The sequence below is a fragment of the Ascaphus truei genome, chromosome 9 (assembly GCF_040206685.1).
Source record: "Ascaphus truei isolate aAscTru1 chromosome 9, aAscTru1.hap1, whole genome shotgun sequence".
Classification (NCBI taxonomy): Eukaryota; Metazoa; Chordata; class Amphibia; order Anura; family Ascaphidae; genus Ascaphus; species Ascaphus truei.
Genome location: NC_134491.1, coordinates 14,023,899 through 14,039,415, shown reverse-complemented (window position 1 = coordinate 14,039,415; position 15,517 = coordinate 14,023,899). Strand labels below are relative to the sequence as shown.

The following is a 15,517-nucleotide window of genomic DNA, read 5'->3' as shown; positions in this document are numbered from 1 at the left end:
ACTCCGTCTTCGACCACAATGGTCAAGGGCCACCAACAGGTCAGGTTTTCAGGATATCCCTGCTTCCGCACAGGTGGCTCAGTCTCCGATCAAATCTCCGACTGAGCCACCTGTGCTGAAGCAGGGATATCCTGTAAACCTGTAAACCTGATCTGTTGGTGGCTCTTGAGGACTGGAGTTGGCCACCCCTGTCCTAGAACATTGATCATACTATTAAAAAAAAAAAAAAAACTAAATCAGTGGGACTTGACACCTCTGCTGGCAGTGAGTGGGTTAAAAGACAAAAGGAACAGAAAGAGTTGTTGTAAGTGTGTTGACTGTGATAAAAAGCCTTTGAGGAGGGTAATAGGATCTAATTACCAGGCTGGGAGGGAGGGAAGGTATAAATAGCACCCGCCTCACAGCTTCCAAGCAGTTGGAGAACTTAGAAAGTAGTGTATGATACAGACACACACACCTGTCCTCACTGCTGACTGGGGAAGTCCTTCAGTGGAACATACTACATGCTCACAAGACACACAATGCCCTCACATCAAGGTCATCTGTGCTACTAGGGGGTCAGCGGCCCATGAGACAAGTGGCTGGGACCCATTCGCTTTGGTTCTTGGTTTGCAAACTGGATTTACCTGTCAGGATTTGAGAGAGGGGAGCAGCTCTCCCCCCTGAGCTGAGGAAGAAGATATGCCACCTCAAGTGATGCTGGACTGTTCGGAAGGGAAGAGACTTGGGCCAGAGATCACCCAGTCACTGGGCAGAAGAAACTCCTCCAGACCCAACAGCCAGGAACTTGGCGTCAAGTGCGTGCTGGTCGGTGACGGGGCAGTGGGCAAGACCAGCCTTGTGGTCAGCTACACTATAAATGGGTACCCATCGGAATACCAGCCAACCGCGCTGGACACCTTCTCGGGTAAGGAATTATATCTGTGGCTTGGTGGGAAAACCTGGTTTCAGTTAAATCTGATATAAATTCGTTGTATCTACATGTGCCACAGGCACCAAAGATTAGATTGCAAACTCTTAGGGGCAGGTAGTAATTCTGTTTGTTTTATGCACAGCATGGTCATAAAAAATATTTTTTATTATTATTATTATTATTATTATAAATTCAAGGGTTCACAGGTAAGTGTGTGGGGTAAAGTCCTCACACAAAGATCCCTGTAGTCTGCACTCAAACTACATGGGGATAGTATAGTGTATGATGGATAAGATAATCGAGAAATACAAATATTCCTATAGAGAGAATGAGAATATATGAGTGATGTACTATAATAAATTCAAATAAGTAATATCTGTATTTATTCCAGGAGGAGTTTAGTTAGTGCAGATTGTGATTGCTTTAAATTGATCAATGAGCTATTTTATGGTGTGTGTGTACAATCATTTAGATTGCAAGCTCAGTGGGGCAGGAATTGCCCAACTCCCTTTGTTTAACTTCCTGTTTCACACGTGTAACTGTATAATCTCTCCTTGTGCTGTCTGTGTTGGCAATCTAAAGGTGTGTGTAATATATAGTTGCAGAAACAATCAAATCTGACTGTATTCCTCCTTGAGGTTATAAAGGAGAGTCCTTGCAAAGCAGTTTGCTGCGTTACTATATCACACCTGTGTAATACAGGAGCAGCCCTCTCCCCTCTGCGGAGCTGCAGGTGCAGCAGAGAATAGGAAGCCCTCTCTTTGGGCCTGGCTTCCCTGTATATATTTATAGTATGTAGGACTGCTTGTTTTTTCTTTTCTTGGGAGCTTGTGCAAAAACAAACCCCCAATTGCGTAGGCTGAAATTGGCCCCCGTGTGCTGCCCAGGGACCTTTTTACAATTGAGGGATAAATATGCCCCTTTATTTGCCCTGTAAATGTCAGGACGTCCCGCCGATAATCAGGGCGAGGACGGGGCTGTGCGCGCAGGGTCTGCGGAGCCCAGCGCAGGGTCTGCGGAGCCCAGCGCAGGGTCTGCGGAGCCCAGCGCAGGGTCTGCGGAGCCCAGCGCAGGGTCTGCGGAGCCCAGCGCAGGGCCTGCGGAGCACAGCGCAGGGCCTGCGGAGCACAGCGCAGGCTGTGTGAGTTTCTGTGGTGGGTGACGCTTTCAAAAGAAAACATGCCCTTCTTCCTTCCTGCACAGGACAATGGTGGGTGTACTACACACTGCTGTCTTGTCACCTAAGGAGGTGACATACGCAGCTGCTACTTCACTCCGTTGGGACCCTCCTGCGTTTACACTAGGGGTGGCCAACTCCAATCCTCAAAGGCCACCAACAGGTCACCTTTTCAGGATATGCCTGCTTCAGCACAGGTGGCTCAGTCAAAGACTGCACCACTTGTGCTGAAGCAGGGATATCCTGGAAACCTGGCCTGTTGGCTCTTGAAGACTGGAGTTGGCCACTGCTGTATTGGACCAACAAGTAGTAGATGATATGTTACACGCTTTCCAACCTCCCAGGGTAGGACCTGATGAAGGACCCGAGCGGTTGGAAAGCGTGTAACATATCAACTACTTGTTGGTCCAATAAAAGGCATCATACCCGTCCTCCCTCCTTTGTTAATACATGGAAGTAAGGACCAGCATGGCTACCTGCCCTTATTTGCCTACTGGCTGCAGGAAGGGATCCTTAACCCTTTCACGGCCTGGGAGCCCCACAGCACACTGCAGATGCCACAGAGCACAGAATTCCCACGCTCGCTGCGCGTTTACTGCGAGTATCGGTCAGGAAGGGATGTTCCAGTTCAGCAGGTTTTCCTCCCGTCACCCTGGAGGTTATGATTTGAATGCAACCGACGGTTAACAAGCTTCTAAGTACTGACACGGCGGCGCACTTTCAAATCTGAAATCACACCCTGACTGCCCCTTTTTATGCCTTCTGTTCACTTGCATGGGGCCTGGGAACGCTCATCAGGGAGAAAGTATAAAAAAAATACTTGCAAAAATATATATATTTGTTTTAGTGTCTCTTCCATGAGAAACTGGGTCTGTTGTCCCATACGTCACCCACAATTAATCCTGTTTAGGCCCCTCTGGTAGCCAAGGGGTTAAAATAAATGAACACAATGCCACCCTATAGAGCAGGGGTGGGCAACTCCAGTCAAGGGCCATGAACAGGTCAGGTTTTCAGGATATCCCTGCTTCAGCACATGTGGCTCAGTCGACGCCACTGAATGAGCCAACCTGTGCTGAAGCAGGGATATCCTGCAAACTTTACCTCCTTGTGGCCCTTGAGGACTGGAGTTGGCCACCCCTGCTTTAGGCCGCACGTATAGTGCCCGCGACGGGTGACGTCGCCGCTAGCGAACGTTATATTTCGCTTCGCGGCGGAGCAGGCGTACTGGCATTTGATTGGTTATGGGGCTGTCACTTGAGGCGCCAGCCCTTATAAAATCAAATATTGCCAGCTACCAAAATTCGCGACGCGACGTCGCTCCGTCCCATTGTCGCCGCGGCGCTCACTATAAGCGCACGCGGCGGCGGAAATGCATGTTTTTGGGCGACGTCGCCCGACGCGGGCACTATACGCGTGGCCTTAGGCTGTACTGGGCTCTGGGGAGAGCTCCGTTTTAACCTCCCAGACGCTTGTGACTGCGTGTAATATATAAAATATAATAATGCATTAAAGATTGAAAATAGAAATAGATTGTAAAATTCAATACAATTCCCCTTTCATATGCATTTCTCTTTTTGATATTTAAAAAATAAATAACATTCACACACTGCTTCAAAACCAGAATACACTTTTAGCTGCTAGTTTAAGAATACAATGCATCCCTTCCATGTGGTTTTGAGGAGGATACTGTTTAATTCACTTTGCATTGTCTCCCTTTCTTATTATAATGCGCCACTTATTGTCTGACTTTCAGGGTAATTTGAATTTGTGAAGGTATCTGTTTTCTCTCTCGCCCCTCTCTGTCCCTCTCTGCGGGGGGTGTCACTTTCATTCTGTCTCGCCTTTATTTTCTCAGTTGATTCGGTCTCAGTTTCACGTGTATGGACTATTCAGGCCTTAAATAACCCCCCCCTTTTTTTCACGTAGGAAAGTGCCGCCCATTTAAATGCTTCTTCCTTTTGACCTTCTCTAGTTGTATTATCATTCCGACCTATTCTCCCTCTAACATGTGGGGAGGGAAGGTTAAGCGGTCTCACAGTTGTGGGGACAATGCCGGGGTCCCTGCAATCTTTCTGGTTCATTAGCACCTTGGGCAGGGTGGGTAACTCCAGCCCTCAAGGGCCAGGTTTTCAGGATAGCTCTGCTTCAGCACAGGTGGCTCAATCAGTGACTTCAGTGAAGCAGAGAAGCCGAATACCTGGCTTGTTGGTGGCCCTTGAGGACTGGAGTTGCCCATCCCCTAGGGTAAGATGAAACCACCACAGAACTGGCTGCACACTTTATCAGTACCTGTCACAGGCTGTGAGACGCCACTAAAGCGAACATCCCTGTGTGTAATCATTACCCATGTACTGTGTAAGCGTTATACCCTACCCCCTGTTATTCATGTACTGTGTAACCATTATACCCTAACCCCTGTTATTCATGTACTGTGTAAGAATTATACCCTACCCCCTGTTATTCATGTACCGTGTAAGCATTATATATACCCTACCCCCTGTTATTCATGTACTGTGTAACCATTATACCCTACCCCGTTATTCATGTACTGTGTAATCATTATACCCTACCCCCTGTTATTCATGTACTGTGTAATCATTATACCCTACCCCCTGTTATTCATGTACTGTGTAAGCGTTATACCCTTCCCCCTGTTATTCATGTACTGTGTAATCATTATACCCTACCCCCTGTTATTTATGTACTGTGTAACCATTATACCCTACCCCCTGTTATTCATGTACTGTGTAATCATTATACCCTACCCCCTGTTATTCATGTACTGTGTAAGCGTTATACCCTTCCCCCTGTTATTCATGTACTGTGTAATCATTATACCCTACCCCCTGTTATTTATGTACTGTGTAACCATTATACCCTACCCCCTGTTATTCATGTACTGTGTAACCATTCTACCCTTCCCCCTGTTATTCATGTACTGTGTACACATTATACCCTACCCCCTGTTATTCATGTACTGTGTAACCATTATACCTACCCCCTGTTATTCATGCTTTGGCATACTGACCTGTTTTTCTGTCATGCCAATAAAGCTGATTTGATTAAGAAACAGAAGTTTAAAGAGGACCACTGCATTATATACACATTACTCATGGGTGAAAAATGGCCTCTTCCTCTTGGCAGGTCACACTTACTAACACAATAAACTTTGGTACCTGAAGCTTGTCCTATGAAGTGGGCCTGAAAACTGCTTTAAAATCACTTTTCAATGTAATTGTCGACTTTAGAAAGATTCAATTTAACATTTTTGTAATCAAGCGACAGAAAAGAGGCTGACCCCCCTTAGGGAAGGGGAGTTCAGGTCAGTCAAAATGACTGAGCCACCTGTGCTGAAGCAGGGATAGCATGAAAACCAGACCTGTTCGTGGCCCTTGAGGACTGGAGTCGACCACCCCTGCTTTAGTGAATATGGGCCCTAATACAGAAGATTTAAACCATCAGGTTGCCCTTATTAACGAGGGGGAGGAAGTGGGATTAAAACGGGTTACAAATGCATCATGTGCATGGGACAGAAATGGGTTTATCCCGGTGTCACTCGGGGAAAAACCAGCTGCGTTTATTTCCAATCAGTCTGTATAATGGTTAAATAAACCACATCACGTTTATACTAAACATCTTGCATTCAGTTTCCTACTGTGTCATTGTACTGTACAAACATAATTACATTATCCATCACGTACGTAATGGGGACTCAATTGGCACCTTTGGTTTTTAATGGCCTCCCACAAACTCGCCTGTGTATATCTTGCACATTAAGTCACCAGATGCCTTCAGGTCATTAGCAGCCATATTAACAACCGCTGGGAAGAATGAAGGTGGTCGGGCGTTTACTCATCCCCTTGCTATCCCTCAGGCCGGGTTCATAAAATGGCCACTTAGCCGTCACAAGCTCTATCAAACCTTATCCCAGGAGTGCTCAACTCCAGTCCTCGAGAGCCCCTCCACCCTTCCCCAACAGGTCAGGTTTTCAGGATATCCTAGCTGCAGCACAGGTGGCTGTCGAAGACCGAGCCTCTGATTGAGCCACCTGTGCTGAAGCAGGGAGTGATTGAGCCACCTATGCTGAAGATGGGATATTCTGAAAACCAGACCTGTTGGTGGCCCTTGAGGACTGGTGTTGAGCCCCCTGCCTTATTGAGCTTCCACACAGACTGACAATGATGTTGGTTTGACTGCTGAGTAATCTCAGCTGTGTGATGTACCGCTCTGGCAGAGAGAGGGTTAAACGAAGGTAGCCTGAGATACTGACTCCAAACCATCAGAACACAGAAAAGCAGCTGTTATAGTCAACATTTGACTTCCCAGAGAGGGGGGGGAAGTAACAAAAAAAACGGATTTAAGTTTTTGTTTAACATCTAAACAAAAAATCTTTAGATTTTTTTGAATTTATTCGCATTTAACCCTTTCAAGGCCTGTTGGGCCTGGAGTGCAGTTCCGTCTCCAAAAGGAAATGCAGATGTGTTCCCGTATCTCCATTTCTGTGATGCTGAAAGTGCCGGGGGGGTTTGGGTAAAATAAATATACTAACGTTTATTGTATGTCTGTTTATTTCAGTTCAGGTGCTGGTGGACGGGGCCCCTGTGCGAATCCAACTGTGTGACACAGCAGGACAGGTACGTGCAAGCCGCTTGTTAAAGATCAGTGGTCAGAACCGCTTGTAAACACACACAGTGGCGTTGCTGCTGTTGTGGATGGGGCACGGCGTAATACTTAACAGGCAGAGCCCCGCAGTGCGGGAGGGGGAATTCAACAATTCCAGTTTAAATGATGTCGGACCGGTAACTACTTAATTACTCTGCAAACAAGCGAGAAGAACGCGAACCCTTTCCCCGGGGCTTTTGAGGACGGGCAGTCTTCTTACCAAAAGACGTGAGAATAGGGTCGCCAGGCGGCTTCTTCAAAAATACTGGACACAATGGTGAAAGGTGAAATGCGCTTGACACAAACACACATCTCACCGCTCCATGCTGTTTCTTCCTCTCCTTTGCCCCACCCTCAGGCTCCTGACACCTCCTCTTGATTGGCTACATTACGCAGCAGCCAATCAGGATGGAGGAAGCTGCCCAGCCCAATACCCCGGCGACTATTAAACTTTTCCAAAAAGTGGTGCTTTTATTGCTCTGCGGAAAACCAATTAATAGATTTGTTTAATAGAGGAGTGGGGTGAAGGGGCATGTTCACCCTGTGCCATTTACACCTGTGTGCTAGGACCCTAGAATGGAGATCCTAAAACCCTAGTTTGGCAGTATTTTAATCCTCAATGTTTCCTTTATTGCTGCTTCCTACCTGCTGACCCCCCCCCCCCCCTCCCCTCCCAATCTTCCTGCGTTAAGGTTACCAAGAGGGCCCAGTTATTGCAGCTGTAAGTCTCCTAGGTGTCGCATACTTAACCGCTCAACCTTAAGTGCTTTTAAAGGAAACACACAGAATGAAAGGTGTCAAATCATTGCAGTAAAACCACTTTAAAGTGGCCAGGAATTGCCTCTAATGTTCCCCGCGTTGGATCTTTTTATGCCCCCTTGTAGAATTTGAGTATGACTAGTTTTTATTGGATCACCTAACTGCATTCCAGCTAATAAATACAGACCCTATATAATATATATATATATATATATATATATATATAGTGCTAGTAATTCTGCCGGACGCTCGGGGTTTGATAATAGCAAGCAGTGCTCGCTAGCACAGGGGTGCTCAACCCCTGCTCTCCCACCCCCACCCCCAAACAGGTCAGGTTTCAGGATATCCCAGCTTCAGCACAGGTGACTCAATCGAAGACCTGAGTCTCTGAGCGACCTATGCTGAAGCAGGGGCTGATTGCGCTACCTGTGCTGAAGCAGGGACATCGTGCAAAGCCCCCCCAACAGGTCATGTTGAGGACTGGACTTGAGCCCCCCTGCCCTAGCACATCACAACCTGTACATTGTGCCGGAAAGATCACAGGAGCTAAATGCAAATGTGTTCCTTATCCCAGTGCATCCATCGTGCCAGATTGGCAGGGGACCATGAAACGCGTTGACCCAGATTCACTGAGGTCTTGATGAGCTTTAGATATATATTATTATTATTATTATTATTTTTTAATATATTCTGTATACAGGCTGTGTAATGCGGCAGGTGTAAGCTTTTTGTTTTACTCTGTGCCCAGGACATACTTGAAAACGAGAGGTAACTCTCAATGTATTACTTCCTGGTAAAATATTTTATAAATAAATAGAAGTCCATATTAAAATGGATAAGAAGTAAAGAGTGACACTGCTCATTTGCATGTCATTACCCAGAATCCTTGGCTGCAGTGGAAGCATTGTATGCGAAGAGATAATGGGAGAAGACGTGGCATATTTATTTACTGCATATAGTATGGGAACTGGGGGTTCTCTTGAGCGAAACAGAGTTCTTTGTAGCTCCTGGGGGTACCCCCCAAACCCCACTCAATAGTTACAGGTGTAGTTTTCGAGCCCTGCAGACCAATCGGAAGCAACATCATTTGCCGCTTTCCATTGGTCGGATATTTAAATCCCCTCCGGAAACACTGGTAATTAAACCGGTTAATCCTGTCGGGAGTTGGGGGGGGGGGAGGGATCTCTCTAGGACAGCGCAGTTCAGCTTTAGAAAACCCCCAGCTTTATATACAGTCATTACCTAAATGTTTTTGTGAAATTGTCTTGGCGTTTAAGATGACGCCACTTTTTAAATGTTACAGACGTCTGTTCTTATTACAAACATAGATAAAATATGGGCTTATGTCAAAGGGGGGGGGGTTGCATGAATTTTACTTATTACATTAAGATCAGACGCTGCAGTGAAAGTTTGATTTTTAACTTATAAGTTGGTTTCTATTTTCCTCAGGCCCCCTTTTTATTCTAGATGTACCTGGTAATTATTAATTCCCTTTATTTAGCGATGGCTGCATGATTAGCTTAAACCCAGAATAAAAGGGGAAAAGTCTCAGGAGCGACACTTTACTGGTAGATTTAACAATGGACAAACCCGTTGTGAGCTTCACTGTCTCTTCCTTTTTTCGCAGGAAGACTTTGACCACCTCCGCTCGCTCTGTTACCCGGAGACGGACGTGTTCCTGGTGTGTTTCAGCGTGGTGAACCCCAGCTCCTTCCAGAATGTTATTGAGAAATGGATCCCCGAGATTCGCACCCACTGCCCGCAGACGCCCGTAGTGTTGGTGGGGACTCAGACAGACCTCAGAGACGATGTGAATGTGTTGATCAACCTTAGCCGCTGCCAGGTGAGACCCGTAACGGAGTCTCAAGCCCAGGGAGTGGCACAGAAGATCCGAGCTCAGACTTACATAGAGTGTTCTGCATTGACCCAGAAGAACCTCAAAGAGGTGTTTGACACGGCCATACTCAGCGCCATCAAACACAAAGCGCGGCTGGAAAAAAAACTGACCACAAAGGGTATCAAAAGACTTTCCAAGTGCCGGTGGAAGAAATACTTCTGCTTTGTCTGAGCCAATTTTCTCAATGGCCCCGTACTGGTAAACTGGGAGCGCCATGCTGAGTTAGGACTGCGGAGATGGCGAGGGACGTTTCTACTCCCATAAGACACTTTACACCGTGTGTGTAGGTTTGATGACCACAAACATGGAACTGGTTGGGCAGCTCCGACACCGGAGCTGTTGTCCCAAGGTGACGTGATGTTCTGGTTGAAGGCAGGGTATTAACCCCTGTGTTACTTGTGCAGCCTGCAGCGCATGGTTCGGTAATGCATTGCAGGCCCCTGTGACAGTGAAGGGGTTGGGTGATCAGGGAAAGGAAAGCCTCTGGCCTTCTGCACTATGCATTTGCCACCCGGATATGTATGTAAAACATACTGGGTGGAGCTGAACGTCTTGGTTAACAGGAAATGAGTTTCAACCTCTGAAATAACCGGTTACACGATAATCTAACCCCTTCAGCGATTGAGGCATTACTCAAAATGAATTGTGACGCCCTCTAGAGCCTGGATGGATCAAATGAGGAACTGGTTGCTTGTTGGTGTCTGGCTTTGATATTTGGGTCAGACACGTTTTATAAACTTTCACATGCATTGCACCAGTAGTTTGGCAATTATAAACCTCTTCTTTTCCAGTAACAGCCCAAGGATAAAGGGAACTGGATTTGACGTGTTGGCTCTTGTGTAAGAGCCCGGCACAGTGAAGGCGTGTTTTGGATCAGAACATCCCAGCATTTCACAATCCTCTAGAAAGCTTGGGAATGGGATTATTGAGGGTTACAGGACGTCATGGAGAGACGGAGGGGTGTAGGGGACCTTAAAGGAAACGCGGGAGTGGGAAGTGAAGGAGAATGATGGGAAGGGGGGTCAAGGAAGAGAAGGAAAGTCACGTGCAGAAAGGTAGCGAGACATTGATAAGGGAATGCGGCAAAGGAGGGGTTTTAAAGGAAGCAAAAGATGGGATCCTGAGAAATGACTGGAGATACGTTGCAGGTTGTGATGCCTTTCAATGGACCAACATGAGAGTAGGTAAACAGATGCTGTACACCAAGGGTGGCCAACTCCAGTCTTCAAGAGCCACCAACAGGTCAGGTTTTAAGGTTCTCCCTGCGTCAGCACAGGTGGCTCAGTCTGAGCCACCTGTGCTGAAGCAGGGATAGCCTTAAAACCTGACCTGTTGGTGGTTCTTGAGGACTGGAGTTGGCCACCCCTGGTGTAGAAGAGACCTGCGAGTTCTGACAAGTACATTTATAATTCTATGTATGCAGAACTCTTGTTGGTACATTAAAACTGGTCACAACCTCTGGCAAGTTCAGAGAAAGGAGCTTTTCACGCGAGTCATACACGACATGCGCCTACAAAGCTGACTTCGACAGCAACGAGGGGTTAAAAAAGGATACTGTCATGGGCTGCTCCCTGACCGATGCGTTAGATCCCTTGTCCTTATTAAACAATCAAACTCACTCTTCTGGTTCCATTATGGGCCGATTCTCAAATGGCCTCTGGCATCCACTCCGAGTGGCAATATTTACTTCCAGAGCTGGAGGGATTTAAAGGTTTTTGTTCACCTGCCCTTGCTAGAGAAAGCTTGGTAAACACACCTGGTAAGATAAACATTGAAATACATCCGAGACTTAGCAGCCATTTCCTAAACTCGTTCCTGTAAAATATATATATATATATATATACGTGCCAGTGAAACGTTTATATATATATATATAGTGTCTGTATACATTTGTAAATAAAATATTCTTTTTCTATGAGTAAAACTGCAAGTTGTGTTGTAGATTAATTATTAAGAATAGATCAGTATGAATGCTATAACCTTATCTTTGCCTCTTCCCCCTCCTGCGCCTGCACTTTAGCGTCTGTCCGAGCTGTACATGTTGTGTAATGCAGCAGGCAGACGCTTTAGGGAATCCATGCTACAAAGTGGAAAGGAAGCGAAAAGCTTCCAACCGGGTGCTCATTTGCCGGTCACTACCCACAATCCTTGTCTGTAGCGTAATGACTGTATGGGGTGAACGAAGCAGGAAGAATAGGGACCTGTGACAGAGGCAGATACTCCAGGTGGGTATTCTAATTCTACACAACTTATCCTGGGTTTGTCCTACTCTATATGTTAAAGGGGCAAATCTGTTCGGTTTGGGGTTTTTAGTTCAATCTTTTGAACATGTTGAGCCTGTTACCCTGTCATGGTACTGTACCCAGATATCCCTACACTTCCCAAACCATACAGCTGACGTGTGCGAGTGACATGCTAGTGAAGCCGGGAAGATGGAAGTAACATCTGTACGTGTTTCTGGTAAGGAATATTTGGAGATTGGCAGCATTTAGGGGGTCATTTTATATCCACCCAAGAAGCCGTTCAGGTTGTTTTTGGCTACTTCCCAAAACGGCCGCTTGGGAATGTATAGAATTTACCCTCTAAACCTTCAGCTCCCAAAAGGGTCAATGTTCAGTGAACACTATCGCAGACGCTTGCTCCACATGTGTGTGACGCGTTGTGACGTGACGCATTGGCAGAACTGGGTGAGCACAGAAACCATGCAGGGGAGATGGAGAAGGCAGGTGGTATCACGTTTAGGTATAAGGCATATTCCTCTGTGTGATACAATGTAACATGCAGAATGCTGCAAGCTATATCTGAAGAATTCTACAGTCACCGATCTGTCACTTGACGGCTGTATCTCTGTATACTGGTTACAATCAAACCCCACTTTGTACATAGTGACAGAGTGTGCAGATGGATGGCTTTTCCCACTCTGAAGTGGGAAACCCTGGTTTGAATTCCAGTGTGACCCTCCTCATGACCGTGGAGAAGTCTGGTTATCTCCCCTGTGCCGCCAGCAGCATATATTGGATTGCAAGCTGTTTGGGACAGGGGCTCATTGTGCATATAGCACTGCTTACACTGCCAGCCCTTATATAAGAAAGTCCTATGAATGAGGACAAGCAGAGCACGGGCTCAGTTTGAAGGCTCTGCTTGAAACTTTTCAACTTGAGCCTTAAAATGAGAACAATGAAATGTAATGAATCGGGAGCTGACCAAATGAATCTGCTTCCTGAAGCGTCCAACTAATTCTTCTGCAAAGGGAGGTAAGTTCATGTGACCAAGGTCCTAAGGCCCGTTCTATAGTGCCGGGCGCACGTGCGGAATTTTAGTTGGCTGACATTAGTCAGCCTTTCTATAATGGCGCCGCGCACGCACACGGCAGGGGGCTTGGAGCGGACCGACGAGGGAGAACATGAAAAAATGAATGATTTTGCGCTGTTATGTGTGTATGTATGTTTATGTATGTGTCAAAGTTAAATAAACTTTTTTTATTTAAAAAATATTATTTCATACATAATTCACAATCTCTACACACACACACTTCACTTACAGCATACACACGAAAAGCATGCGGCACGCGCGTTCGCACATGCGCACGCACGGCCGCAAACTGTATAGAACGGCCCTAACAATCCTGATCTTTCCAGCTGAATTAATGATATTGTGGTGGCCTTTCTTTGCATTGTTATTGGCTGTGTGACAGCTTGCACAACCTACTTTATGCATAGGCACTACAGATTGCAAGCTCTTTGGGACAGGGATTCTTTGTGCCTCTAAAATTCTGTGGCTCAGCGCCATATTCTCATTCCTGCCCGGTTACCAGTGTAGCTGTCATCTACCCCTCCCTGTCACCTTCACCTCTCTGTCCCCTTCACTATCTTGTAGTTGGAGAATTCACTGCTGTGACCATGCTGTCAGCAGTAAGGGTTCATGTGACAAAAGCCGCAGGTCTGGATGTTAGCGTGTTCCTTTTAAGGCATCCTGAACTTATCTGGATCACCTTTGTCACGGATTGTACCCAAAATAGTATCTCTGCAAACCAAATATTTCTCCGCTTATTTCACTGCTATTGCATATAAGGTCATTACAGTTCATTCACTTTTGACGGTATTATGTCCTATTAAAAATGTGTGAAACTGGTTATTTGCAATAATTCAATTTTTCTGACACCAGCATTTGGAAAACGCATGGAAAGACAGACTCGTAGGCGGGCCAATGTCACTTGCACAATATTCTGTAGTTATCTTAATATAACTACATATTCGAAAATGACCAAATATCTATAATCCAGAAGACCTGTGCGCCTGTTGCATAACTGCGCAAGCATGTGTTTGTGTGTATCAATGGGTTTGTGTGTCATTGTGTTAGTGAATTTGTGCAGTGAGTCAAGAGCCCACGGTGCTGGTATTAGGGCTCAGTGAATATAAATAGAAGGGCCCCATTAAAATGTGTGCTTCTAAATCATTTTGCTCATTCGACTCCCTATAAATGAACATAAAATACAAGACTGATGGACAGAAAAAACAAAGCAAGGAAATGCATTTCGTACAAACTCTTGTGACTGGTGCTACTTAGAATAAGGACAATCCTAATATATTTGCTCAATAAATGCTGCAGTGGAAAGAAATGCAACTGTTAGTCTGAGCGTTGTATGCAAACAAGACCCGAGGCAGATTCCTCTCTTCCACCTGCTCACTTTGGAACAGGAACATAGAAAAAGTTGTACATGATAATTCATTGAAACATGGAAAATAAACGGACATTAGTTTGTCTTGTCTATAGAATGATCGAGCAGACCCCCCCCCCAACTTTTTGCACATAATTATTAATAATGGCTTCCGCTGTACATGCTCTACTGTTGCTGGATGGAGCTGTTTCCAAGCGGTAATAATGGAAGTCCTCTAACCCAGGGGTGTGCAAACTGGGGGGCGAGACATTTCCTGGGGGCGCGCGGCGGTTACAGAGCTACAGGTGAGGGAGTGAGATGGAGGGGAGAGAAATACATGGGAATAGTGTGGGGAAATAGAGGGGGCTTGTGAGGTGTGAAATGGGGGGAGGGGGACTCGTAATACTAGAGAAGGGGGCCCCGGATGTAACTCTAGTCCTGGGCCCTGTATAGAGTTGCCAGGGGGCTTCTCCAAAAATAATGGACACAATGGGGAAAGGTGCGATGCGCTCGAGACACCCACACACCCCTGACCACCTTCCATGCTGTTACCTCCTCTCATTGGCTCCACCCCCAGGCTCCTGACACATCCAGATTACACAGAAGCAGCCAATCAGGATGGAGGAAGCTGCCCAGCTCCCTAGCAACAGCCCTGCTCAGGGAAATGCCGCGGCTACCCCAAGCTGGTCAGGTCACTATGTCCAGAGAGGTAATACCGGTATACACACACACACACACACACACCCAGAGAGGTAATACCGGTATACACATACACGCCCAGAGCGGTAATACCGGTATACACACACACGTCCAGAGAGGTAATACCGGTATACACATACACGCCCAGAGAGGTAATACCGGCGGTATACACATACACGCCCAGAGAGGTAATACCGGTATACACATACATACCCAGAGAGGTAATACCGGTATACACATACACGCCCAGAGAGGTAATACCGGTATACACATACTCGCCCAGAGAGGTAATACCGGTATACACATACACGCCCAGAGAGGTAATACCGGTATACACATACTCGCCCAGAGAGGTAATACCGGTATACACATACACGCCCAGAGAGGTAATACCGGTATACACATACACGCCCAGAGAGGTAATACCGGTATACACATACACGCCCAGAGAGGTAATACCGGTATACACATACACGCACAGAGAGGTAATACCGGTATACACATACACGCCCAGAGAGGTAATACCGGTATACACATACACGCCCAGAGAGGTAATACCGGTATACACATACACGTCCAGAGAGGTAATACCGGTATACACATACACGCCCAGAGAGGTAATACCGGTATACACATACACGCCCAGAGAGGTAATACCGGTATACACATACACGCCCAGAGAGGTAATACCGGTATACACATACACGCCCAGAGAGGTAATACCGGTATACACATACACGCCCAGAGAGGTAA

General features: G+C 46.3%; 1 protein-coding gene across 1 annotated transcript; it reads left to right on the top strand.

The window, feature by feature from the left end:
- Window positions 1–405: 405 nt before the first annotated feature.
- On the top strand, window positions 406–11,350 carry RHOV (ras homolog family member V). The gene is made up of 3 exons (XM_075613436.1): window positions 406–907; window positions 6,666–6,724; window positions 9,139–11,350. Exons 1-3 carry the CDS (start codon window positions 682–684, stop codon window positions 9,577–9,579), a joined length of 726 nt encoding a protein of 241 aa, XP_075469551.1. The 5' UTR covers window positions 406–681; the 3' UTR covers window positions 9,580–11,350.
- The last annotated feature ends 4,167 nt before the right edge of the window (window positions 11,351–15,517 follow it).